The sequence below is a fragment of the Zingiber officinale genome, chromosome 8A (genome assembly GCF_018446385.1).
Source record: "Zingiber officinale cultivar Zhangliang chromosome 8A, Zo_v1.1, whole genome shotgun sequence".
Classification (NCBI taxonomy): Eukaryota; Viridiplantae; Streptophyta; class Magnoliopsida; order Zingiberales; family Zingiberaceae; genus Zingiber; species Zingiber officinale.
This window is the reverse complement of record NC_056000.1, coordinates 27711890-27724607: the sequence shown is the minus strand read 5'-3', so window position 1 is coordinate 27724607 and position 12718 is coordinate 27711890. Positions and strand designations below refer to the sequence as shown.

The 12718-nt window shown below is 34.8% G+C and overlaps 2 protein-coding genes across 2 annotated transcripts; both read left to right on the top strand.

Annotated features, from left to right (window-relative positions):
• Positions 1 to 1795: 1795 nt before the first annotated feature.
• Positions 1796 to 10311, top strand: LOC122008172 (ubiquitin-conjugating enzyme E2 10-like). Its single transcript, XM_042563790.1, has 5 exons — positions 1796 to 1927; positions 2015 to 2102; positions 8672 to 8799; positions 9827 to 9931; positions 10007 to 10311. The coding sequence occupies exons 2-5, from the start codon at positions 2033 to 2035 to the stop codon at positions 10148 to 10150; spliced, it is 447 nt and encodes a 148-aa protein (XP_042419724.1). The 5' UTR covers positions 1796 to 1927; positions 2015 to 2032; the 3' UTR covers positions 10151 to 10311.
• A 507-nt stretch (positions 10312 to 10818) lies between these two features.
• Positions 10819 to 11628, top strand: LOC122011819. Its single transcript, XM_042568206.1, has one exon. It carries the CDS (start codon positions 10929 to 10931, stop codon positions 11439 to 11441), a length of 513 nt encoding a protein of 170 aa, XP_042424140.1. The 5' UTR covers positions 10819 to 10928; the 3' UTR covers positions 11442 to 11628.
• The last annotated feature ends 1090 nt before the right edge of the window (positions 11629 to 12718 follow it).

The following is a 12718-nucleotide window of genomic DNA, read 5'->3' as shown; positions in this document are numbered from 1 at the left end:
CGCCTTGACTTTGACCGATACTGTGTCAATTGATCCGTGATAGGTGGGCTCTCCCTTATCACTGCATCAATTGGTTTTGTAACCGAGGTAATACAGTAAAATATTAAACTAAGTTATATATTAAAATCTTTAATCAAATAAATTTTTATTATATTACCTAAGTTGAATCAAACAACATTAGATTATATTATCTTATATTTTGTTCTATGTAATATTATATATATATATATATATATATATATATGATAATTTGAAATAAATCAAACACATTCTTAAATTACAAACAACAAATCTTATCTATAATAATTAGAGTTTTTTTTCTATGTTTTTCGTGTTACAAATTTCTTTTAAAACGTCCTGTTATAGATGCTCTTAGAGTTTTAAACTAGCCCCCGGGTTATGGTGCAGCGGCAGGATATTCAGATTAACACCCAGATATTCACGATTTGAGCCTCAGTTATGGCGAATTTATAGGAATTTTTTCCTCTAAATGTGGCACACAACTAAAGGATGTTGAATTTCTGGGTTGCCCACTGCAAGCGCTTCCCGATTTACCCTGGTAGCCGGTGGAAAATTTCCGTGGGGCCGAACCGGTCATCTCAGACTCGACGTTACCCAGCTTGATTAATCATTTTTTCTTAGAGCTTTAAATTAGCCCCCCGGGGCTATGGTGCAGTGACAGAACATTTAGATTGTCACCCAAGCATCCATAGTTCGAGCCTCAGGTATGACGAATTTGTAAAAAAATTTCCTCCAAGTGGGGCACGTAACTAAATGATATTGGGTTACTGGGTTGCCCGCTGCGATCATTTCTCGATTTACCCTGGTGGCCGGTAAGAAACTTCCATGGGGTCGGACCGGTCACCCTAAATTCGATGTTACCTAGCCTGATTAATCATTTTTATAGAGCTTTAAATTAACCCCCAAAGTGTAATGCATGACATCTCTGATATAATTGTTAGAGGTTGATTTTTAAGAACCAATAACCTTAAGTTTATCTCACTATACTCCTAATATATATTTATTTCTTTCTATATCTATGAGATCGACACTAGAACACCGTTAAAGTAGTTGATCTCCCCTAAAGCTCTAAATAAGTTTTTTTTATATAATTTTTAATATGCTGATAATATGCTTCTCTCTCTACAATAAAAAAAAATCTCCTTATAAATTTCAAATCTCATTATTAATTAATCACGGGCTCTACTCGTTAATTTTGAGAGAAAAAAAGAATTTTGACTACTGCGATGCGATTGAACTGAAAATCTCAAATCTCAGTATTTGAGAATTATAACTTTTTTATTGTAAAATTATGAATTAGATTACATGTAAATTACGATTTGAAGTATCACAATCATCCTTTCATTGGGCCTTAGCTACAATACGGCCCAACGAGTCCTAGCGGCTTAACTCAGGCACGATTCAATGTCCATTTACAACTTATTGCTATTATTTATTAAATTATTAAAAAAGATATTCTAATTAATATAACTTATTTTTATAAAATATATTTTTTAAGTACTTTAAATATTGTTATTTGATTGAAACTTTAATTATATATGTAATATTTTACAAAAATAAGAATCATTCTTTGAATGTTTTCTAAAATATAATCATCTTTGTTTTGATCTCACCTTTTTTTGTTCATTACAATTGACGAATATATTTGTTAAGTGTTCATTCAACAGCAACCACTAAATCATTTTTTTCAATTTTATAAAAATAAAATTATTTTAAAATAAAAAACTAAATAAAGGTTCACAGAATTTTACTGTTTCTATAATAGTAAATTGCTAAATTTTTATTCTTGTAATTATTACTTTATTGCATTTTATACTCGACCTTCCCCTTTCGTTTCCCCTCTCTCTCGGCCTTCGCAGTTGACTCGTGTTTCAGTGAGGAGGAGACGATCAGACATTTCGAGCAGGTACGTTGTTTGTGTCGATTTGGGGCGCTTTTCGAGTAACTTTTGCGTTTCTTATGGCGATCCGATCGATTCCGCGTTTGATTGCAGCGGTCCGGCGATTTTGCTATGGCGTCCAAGCGGATCTTGAAGGAGCTGAAGGATCTGCAGAAGGATCCCCCTACTTCATGCAGCGCAGGTACTTTTGATTTAAGGAAATTCCAGATGTGCAGATTAACTCTCTGATGTATGGGAAAAGCTCGCTTCTAGCTTGCATTTGGTTCGAACTGAGACAAGTTGTGCAGGGTTTGAGATACGCGTGTATCGGGTGTTGATTCTGCGTGAGATCTCGTTGCTGAAGTGGAAGTTTTAATTAGGTTTTTCGTGTAAAGGTGTTTCTTTTTGTGTCCCGCGTTCTCTGGATTACGAAATAGTTCTTTCTTTTTACTTCTTCTTTTTGATCTTTTTTTTTTAATCGTTCGAATTATCATAGGTGCGGCAACTTACAATTGTCTAGTGTTATTTGATTCCGGGAATGATCCGGAATTGATCAGATATTTCTTGTTGGGCTGTTTGCTATTAGTTCACATTTCCAATATAATGGATAATATCATGCCATAAACCTTGTTCACTAAATCCCTCAAGAAAAAAAGGAGAAAGAGCAATAGTTAGCAAAAGGGTCATAATTCCATACGTTCTGTTTAGCATTAACATAGCATGCGTAGATTATGTCAGGACATCATGTATAACATGATGTGTTTCTTGGTGTCAGACCAGAGGGATCAAAAGAACAGATTGTCACTACATTTTTTTGTATGCATGTGTAACTTTGCTCCGCATATTAGGTGCTATTCATTTGCTTTCTCATGTGGGCTAGAACACCAAATGTCTCTATGTCTGTTTGCGTCTTTGATTTTCACGGTACACGTGCTCTACATGCCCCTTGCAGAATTTGGCATGGTGTTTGTGTAACAAACTTTCTTCTTTTCCCCTTTCGAACTGTGCATGAGAACTCTCTGTACCTTTTCTTTCTCTTTTTGCATCACTAGACCCATGTCTCTCTTTTTATTGTTGGGCCAATCTGCAATTGTTACTAAACCAAGTCCTCTGCAATGGCTTCAATTCGAATCACGAAGGAGCTACAGGATCTTATTATGGATCCTCCTGGAAATTGCAGTGCAGGTAACTAGATTGATATCCTTTGTGTCTCTTATACAGGACCTTATAACAAAGAGTTCTATTATTTTCCAAAATGTTGCTCCTTAATATTTAGATGATTCGTAACATTGACTATTTTTCCTATCTGTTCTGTAATTAAATTCAATAACAAATTCTCCATCTTCTCCTTGGTGAGTGATCAGTGAGGCAGCGTGTGCTCCTGCATTTCTGTGAGTATTTTTAACTATAGTTTTCTTGAGATGAATGATAAAAAAAAATGTCAGAGTCCAATCTAGATTACAATTGATGTATGTGTTTTTGCTGAAGACTAAAGCGATTCTCTTGTATTATGGTTTTGACTTTCATGTTTCCCATTTATATCTTATTATTTTCCATCCCATGATGCAAAGACTTCCATTTCTGAGGTCTTATCCCTCTTTTCCATCCATGTATATTCTTTACCATTTGTTTGTTGTCAATAATCATCTTGCTTTGTCTGATTTTATTGGGTGAATAAATTTCAAATCAAACATGAAGGATGCTATTTCTTACTCTGCAAGGCTTTTGATTACTTTATCCTACAATAAGTTCCTTAAGATTAATAGACACATTACACAAGCTGCTAATATATGCCTAGAGGTGGAGATCCTAGTTCTTACCACTTTCACCTGACAGCAAAACTTCCATCTCTTTACATTGCTGCAAACTTATAAGTGGTTGTAAGGATTTTTCAAATGTCAATAGGGTCTTTAATGAGACTATTAATATTCTATTTTTGCAGCAAGCTAACTGGAGTGCGTTACTCACCATCTATTTTCAAGGTTTAAGCCTTCCTATCTGATTTGTTGATTGTCTAAAAAATCTCACCAGAAACCTATTTTATATTCTGGAAATTTAAGTCTGGCTGTTAGTCCCAACTCTTCACTAGTTTGGCACAAATTGTATTCTGGAAGTTGCAGTTTGCCTCTCATCCCTAGATTAGTCTAACTCAAGTTACAGGACTAAAATCGTTTTTCCTTCGTTTGTTCATTCCGAGTTCGTTTTATATAGATCCTTATCTTGGACCCTATTTTATGTGCTATGGTCAAAACTTTTAAATCTTTTTGCTGTTTTTTAGCATATTGACCATTATAGTTTTTCTTTTCGGCACACAAAGGTCCATATTATCTTGAATTAGCATGACAAGTGACATATAATTATTCTTCACTGTAAAAGTTAATGTTTCTTTAATAGTGTTAATTCAGGAAGAAATTTTTATCTGCTACTTCGTAAGGTTGCGTACAATAGACTCTTCCTTGGGATCTCGTATTGGCGGGAGCTTTGTGCACTGGGCTGCCCTGCTTTTAATTGTATCCATTTGTCGTAATCAAGGGTTTCAATACCAGAACAGTAGTTGAACATGCTGATCAGCTGCTCTTATTTGACCACTCCAACTGATCTGAGTCTTCTAATTTAATATGTCTCATAGGAAAATTGGTATTTCAAATACTATGCATCCCTCAATGAGAAGAAATTTAAGTAAAATGTAGAGAAACCCATTTTAATAGTTTCTGTTGTATGGTTTCCATATTTGTATATTTAGCTTTTTTTGTTATTTAGATGAAATTTTCTTTCTATTACTGGCATGATCTTCGTTTTACATATGTAATATGATTCATATGTTTTCTTTTTCAATCCACATTCTATTAGTTTCTTCCTTTTCCAGTATAATTTGTTTATTAATTTCATTCTTATTGCAAACTAGTCTGTTTTTTTACTCTATTTTTAATTATACCTTGATTTGACTCTGAACCAATTGAATTGTTGGTTTGCTCTGGTTTAAAATGTACTTTAAAAAATTATAGGATGTGCTTACTAAATCAGTAGAGAGCAGTTGTTGAGACTTTAGAGGCTTGATTTAGTCTATATTGTTGTCTTGCTCTATTGTTCATTGGATAAACTCAAAATTGTGCTTAGTATTATTTTCAAAGCCCAACCCAACCATAACATCATTTCTATGTCTCTATCCATATGCTAAATTTATCAACTACTACAAGATATGTTAGAATAAAAAAACAATGATAGTGCATGAGGAAATTTGACCCATTTCATAGGGTTTTTTTCCTTTTTTTTTTATAAAAAATTTACTCATATGAATTTAAGCATATTCATTATCTCATTTGAAAAGAAAGCATATGTCACATCAATACATCATATACAATAATAAAATTTATAATTGTGGTTAATTAAATATATTTTGGCTGATTCTGGATAGTTGTTTTTTTTTCCAAAATTGATAAATTAAAATATTTAACTGTGTATATTTTCAAGCTCATCCAAAATAATAGCTTCATTTTTCCCTAAACCTTATTAATTGGATGCAAATTGTACTCCAAGTCCTATCCTAGCCATAACAGCCATTGACATACCTGCTGAGCCTTCATCTAATGATCTTCTCTATTGATGGATTTCAAAACAAGTAATTACCATCCAGAGTTTCATGATGCAATCATTGGTTGTAATGTTTCCTTTACCTCCCCTAATTCAACCTGTACCCGACTGATCAATATACCATTATGGAATGAATCGCATTAACCTGGGAGCATTAGCCAATCTGGTACATCAATAGATGTCCCAATGCATTGTTGAACTTCACAAACTTCCTCTTCACCAGTATCTTCTTTTTTTGGAAGCACATCTTCCTATTCCGTCTTTCCCAAATCCCTCCTAATGGAAGAAATAGAAGCCTGAGAAGGAATACCAAGAAAAACCTAGTTCACTCATGGGATCCGTAACGTATATAATGATATCAAAAGATTTAATATAATAATGGTAGCTTATGTTATGATGCCTTTGTTCTACAAGATTTGTGATCATACATAGTGGATATTCTACTTCAAGGCTTTGGAATTTTGGATGCTAAAGGACGTGCCCGTACTGTTCATTAGTTGTTTAACAAATTACTATCCTGTGACAATATTGCAATTTGCTTCATTGGTAGCTTGATACTTTTGAGTTTTTTGTGTTAAAATACTTCTTAAATATAAATTTGTGATAAAATACTTTCGACACGTATATGGATCTTGGTGTATGAAGTAATTTAACATCATTTTGTAATAAATGGGAAAATATCATCAAGCTTAGCATAGGTTTTGGGGTTTTGATCCTAGACAGGAGTAAGAAACAAAGGAAGGGAAGAAGAAGAAATGGAGGAGTGGATGAAGACTAAGAATGTTGGAATAGGCAGGAGGAAGAAACAAAGGAGGGGAAGAAGAAGAAGAAATAGAGGAGATGAGTGAGGACTAAGAATGTTGGAATACTTACCTTGGCCTTGACTTACATGTTTTGAATAGGTGTCGATGAAGAATCATTTGTCATCCTTGTATCTTGAAGTGAAAAAGAGGATGTTGGAGAATCATTTTGTTGCTTCACTCTCTAGAGTTCTTTAACTGCTCCTCAAAGAAGAACCCTTGCTCTATCTAGAAGAGGAAGACAACATGGAAAATCATGTGCTCCACTCTTGTAGCTCAAAGAGGAAGTGATGGGATGTTGGCATTTCTTCTTCACTGCACTATTTGGATAGAAATGAGGATAGCATTTTGGAATCCTCACGATTGATGGATGAAAGCTTCTTGTGTCTCGACAATGTTACACATGTCACTATGTCACTTAAATGGAGTAAGGTTGTTAGTATTGAGATCCTTTCTAAGAACAAAAAAAAAGTTCCATAGGTTTAGATCATAGCTTCGAGCATAGGCTCATAAGATCCTGCAATTTGCCCCCGAGCTTGGTTGAGTTGGTCACCATATGGTAGAATTGCCAAATCAAGTAAGGGTCTATTCCCGACGAAGCCCGGAGAAATACTCTCTCATGTGGTGACTTGCTCAGTTCCTGATTTATCTCTTTACAAATGGTTGTGGGACCGGCCGTGTGTGGGGGCGCCTGAGATCAACGTATGACCTTTTGCCCAATAAGATCCTACAATTTAATTAAAATATTTTAAAATTATATTTGACATTTGTAATTTATCATATATATAAATTTTCATAGTACTATTATGTACATTTAAAAACTATCATGTCAATATCATAAAGAATAAATGAAACTAGTATATAGTAACTATGTGAAATATACAAACATTTTTTTTAAAATTTTTCATTTTTACATAGCAAGTAGCAACTTGTCTAACATGAATGATAATTATAAGATTGTTGATAAAGATAATAATTAACAAGTCTTTGTCTACTTGGGAGGGAGTTAAAAGGAAATACAATTGAAAGCTTTCTCAGATGATGACATGAAATATATTATTTTCTATAACAAATACCAATATTTAAAATGTCTAATTTAACAGAATTATAGTCAATCTTGTTATAATTGTTAGGACCAAGATCCTATCATCGCGTGTACTAGCATGCACAAAATAGTTTTTAAAACAGGGTGCCCATGTTGTGTTGACATAGGTCCATGCAGGTGGATCAAGAGTCTGTGTACTGTAGATACTAGAAATTGTTGCTGAAATCAAGGATGAGATATATACCAAAGAACCATCTAAGGCGATTGTAATATTAACATGTCTTTTAATTTATTAAACATGATTTGTTTATATGATGCTCTAGGTAATCATATATTTTCAAAGTATTTTTCTTTTTCTACTGGCTAATATGTGCAATGTCATTGTCGTTGTCATCATTGAGTTGTTTTTGCATATCACTTATATCAAAGATCATCTAAGGTGATTGCAATGTATAAGGTCATTTTTAGTTTCTTAGACATGAGTTATTCCTTACAGTGATCTAAATCTTATTGTTTCAAAAGTATTTTCTTTTTCCTGCCAACTAGAATGTGTAATGTCTTCGTTGTCATCACCATAATGACATGTTGACTCAAAGTATTTGGGGTCAGCTACGTGAATCTTATATCTTCAGTTAATATTTCTAATGTATTTGGCACTGTAATTTACTTAGCAAAAAGCGACGGTTCAGATTTGACCAATTTTACATCAAACATTGTCAAACTTAGACAACTAAAAAAATGAGGCTGCATGCTTTTGGTTACAACAAAATATGCAAAATTAACTGGGGATTAACCTTTCCTGTAATTAAAAAATCATTGACTGTGCTAGTCATGATATATACCTGAAAAAAAAGGGCAGTCTGGTGCACGAAGCTCATGTCATGCGGGGTCCCGGGGAAGGATCTATTGTACGCAGCCTTATCCTACTTTTTGCAAGAGGTTGTTTCCAGGATTCGAACCCGTGACCTTTTGGTCACATGACAACAACTTTACCGTTGCGCCAAGGCTCCCCTTCATGATATATACCTGAAAGGCTCAGTAATTTTTTTGTGTATATGGATCTTGACAACCATGCCTTATGTGTCAACCTTAGGCTTTAAATCATGTCTTGGTAAAGAAAAGATTAGACGCTTGCTTCATATCATGTCTATGCTTTATTTTAACTTTTTCTTAGCATTGCTCATTTTCATTTATGAGAGTTTCTCGTTAGTTTGCTTCAGTGGTTGTTTAAATAAAGAACTTGATCTTGCTCTGTCATCAGCTTTTGCTATCTCCTTTGCATTGCCATTATGATTTTGTGTTTACATAATTTTGTTTGACTTTGTGTCGAAATAGGCCCTGTTGCTGAAGACATGTTCCATTGGCAAGCAACAATAATGGGTCCGCCAGATAGTCCTTATGCTGGAGGTGTATTTCTAGTTACCATCCATTTTCCTCCAGACTATCCATTCAAACCACCCAAGGTACGATGAGCATCAGCAACTGTTTAACTGCTTAGGCTTATTGCTTTGACTTCTGTACTTGGTATCGTGTCTGTTTAATTCTTTAGCTCTCCATAGATGGACGACAGATAAAGTGGTTGCTACTTTGGCCTTTGGCCATAGCTCTTCATGAATAATTTTTTTTCAGTTTGTCCATTTTTTCCTATGTAAAATAATAATAATAATAATAATAATAATAATAATAATAATAATAATAATTATTATTATTATTATTATTATTATTATTATTATTGATCCTATATTTGCAAGTAGGTGGGTGGTCAAGTTTTCCATCTTATGTTCATGCAACTAATTAGTTTGTAGTACTTGATTTGGAAAATGTATTTTTCACTATACCAAAGTGAAAGATGATTTCGGACTTGGAACTTTTTATTTGTTTACTAAATGAGGAAAGGTTCCATGTAGTGCTGATAGAGACTTTGGATCAATAGAGCTCTAAAGAGCTTTTGTTAATGAGGTGGTTGATGAGAAGAAATTAAATAGTGGATTTACCCTTATCTGCCAACAAAGCTTATACTAACTTTAGAAAGAAACAGCCTTATCTTCTATGGAATTAGACCTCCAAACTCAAAAAGAGCATGATATCATTACTTCATTTCCTATTAGTTTCTGATGGCATGAAATTTAACTCAATTGTTTCAACATCCAATTCTCATATTTGGAGCTTAAATTTCGTAAGGGTCTAGTTGCTAGTTTGTAAGTTTGAGTGTCGATCAAGTTTTTTTTTTGCCACGTAAAATGGGTTCTTGATTGAGGTATCTTGAAAGTAATTTCTTCCTTGTATGTAGGCCTTAACAGAACTTAATTATATGTACTTGCTCAGTAGGAGTCTCTACCTTATTTTTTTTATTTTTCAAAAAAAAAAAAAAAAGAAGAAGAAACTCTTTCATGTTCTTGTCAAACATTCATGATTCGGTAGGTCTCCTTTTAGTAGTTAGCTGAATCGAGCTAGTGAAGACATAATTTTAACTTTGGGAGGTTCTTGCAGGTTGCATTCAGGACCAAAGTGTACCATCCAAATATTAACAGCAACGGCAGCATTTGCCTGGACATCTTGAAGGAGCAATGGAGTCCTGCATTAACTATTTCCAAGGTATCCGATTTCTTATCGTCTTCTACTATTAAATCTGTTCCCAAGTCCATGATGGGTACTCGTGACCTTTTATAGGTTTTACTTTCGATCTGTTCACTTTTGACGGACCCAAACCCTGATGATCCATTGGTTCCTGAGATTGCTCACATCTACAAAACTGATCGGAACAAGTATGAGACTACCGCTAGGAGCTGGACCCAGAAGTATGCAATGGGTTAAGATCGTTTCCTTATCCCGATGCTCTATGTTAGTGTAATGTAGCTCATATATGCAAAATAACATGGTGTGTCCGTTATCACTCTGGCGTTTCTATGAAATAACGAATGCGAACGCTGATGAAAAATGCTTTCAAAAATTAGTATGGAACTGGCTTTCAAATATTCACTTTGAATTTAGTTGCGAAATTCTTCCATGATTGTGTACGAACAAGACTTTCTGAAATGAACGTAGCACAGCCTGCATCGGCTTAGCCATAACACCAATCAAAGACGTATGGTACTATCCATTAATCTCTTGTAGTTTTTAAATATATTATTTGATATTATTATCATTTGTCACATGTCGTAGTAGCTATTATTTCTGTAGTTATAGCTATTATCATTTCAAAGTTGCTAAACTAACTTGTTTTGTTGAACAATATTTATGTTGTAGTAATTATAGTTATGAAATTGTAGTTGGTATAATATTGTAGTAGTTACGGTATATGTATATCTCAAATATCGTAAGATTGTTTATATATATTTTAAAAAAACTCTTTGTTCATTATGTATATATATATATATCTATTATTTATATGATAGATATAAATGTCGTGCGTAGAATTGAGGTAGGTATTTAATGGTGGGAGTGGAGAGGTCGTGACTCTTCGTTTACCTCGCAAACGCGTTAGGTCCTTCCTCTGTCCACCTGTAAAGCCTCTTCCTTCCCTTCTCTTGACACAAAGTCCATTTCTCTCCTCCTCCTTCTTATCCACTGCTCCAACATCTCTCTAGCTCACATGGCGATCGCCGAGGACAGGGACGTCAATAAAAGGCAGGTGTGGGACTGCGGCAGCTCCCTCTACGACTCCTTCGAGCTCAACTCCTTCATGCTCCGCCTCGACTCCGCCATTTCCTCCTCCCGCTGCCTCTCCATGCCGCACTCCTCCTCCTCCTCCTCCTTTTCCTCCGCGGCCGCCGCCGCCAGCATGGCTCAGCCGCAGTCATCCCGCCGGAAGCGGTCCAGGCTCGCCAAGTCGGTCCAGAAGCTGGTCCAGTCCGTGCTCCGTCTGAACAGATCGGTGTTCGGCGCCCCGCGAGTCCGGTCCCACGACCAGCAGCACGCGGGGCTCTATTGCGACGGCGAGGTTCTGCGGTCCGGCCGGCTCGAGGCGATCCCGGAGGTCTGCGAGAAGGAACTGGCGGCGGCGGCCTCGGCGTCGCCCGGGATAGACTACGACGCCGACGCCACGGTGAGGAAGGCCGCGTCGGAGCGGTTCGCCGCCGGCGCGACGGCGGGGGCGATGTCGTGATCTACTGATCCGAAGAGTTAGTTGACTGCGTTGGTGGCTGGGTTTGACGTGTAGCTAAAAGTTCACGTTATTTTTGCCGTAATGGCTGGGTAATTTCATGAATATGATGAAATAGATATGTAATTCAAACAAATCGTGGTTTAAGGATTGGAAATATATAATATGAGTTAATGGGTGGTGCTATATGTATGGCTTATTAACATGTTACAATATATATATATATATATATATATATAATATATTCATTTGTAATTCTTTTGTTCTATCAATACATCTCTTCGTCTTTGTCATCCATTGGTTGTTTATGTAGAATGAATGATTTGGGCAAGTTGATCCGGAATGAATTAATTAGTGCAATGATACTTTCACTTGGTTAGATTAGCTAATTAGTTATTTTGATCATGTGTTTCACGTGGGGTGTAATTTAGATTTGATTTGTTTTTGTGATAATGCATCAAATGTGTAGTGTGTAGGTAGTTAGAATATGTATAAAGGAGATGGATGATAAGTTGAAGGTACTCTATTTAATAGCTTGGTTAAAGTATTCAATTGTGTACGTTAGGAGTCATCCATCCCTGTACTTCCTAGATTTACTTGGTGGAAGAAATGTGGGACTAAGTCATCTACCTCAAAATTAATTGAGTTGTAAAATCTAAATACTTGATATAAAAAAATAATAAATAAAGTTTTCGATTGTGGCGTAATAAATCTTAGTCATGTGATTTAACACAGTAGAACTTCACAAACTTCTGCAAGTCGATTAAAAAAAAAATAATCAACTCAATTGACTAAAAATGAACCTCAATTGACTTGACAATTCAATTGATTATGGTGTTAATTAAATTAAACATGAGGTTTTAGTGAATATAATTTTGGCAATTGGAGGTTTGTTTAGTCAATGTCAAGACTTTTGCGGTTGGCTAAAATAAATTTTATTGACTAGTGATATAGTTGTTGCCTTCACAATAATTGCATGTGCCCAAACAATTGATTGAACGTTTTTTTTTTTCAATTGATTGAAGGCAAATAAAATAAGGTTGTAAGGGCAATATCCAGCCGTCGCAACTTTCAGAGGCCCTAGGCAATTTTTTTTTAAAGTAAATATTATTTTTTTTAAAAAAAATCTAATTTTTGAGAAGTAAATTACCAACAAAATTATATATTCAAGTTTTGATAAAAAAAAATAAATTAATAAAATATAGATTATTTAATATTTAAACATTATTACACACTTTATTAATTTTAATTAAAATTTATTTTTTATAAAATTATTTAAT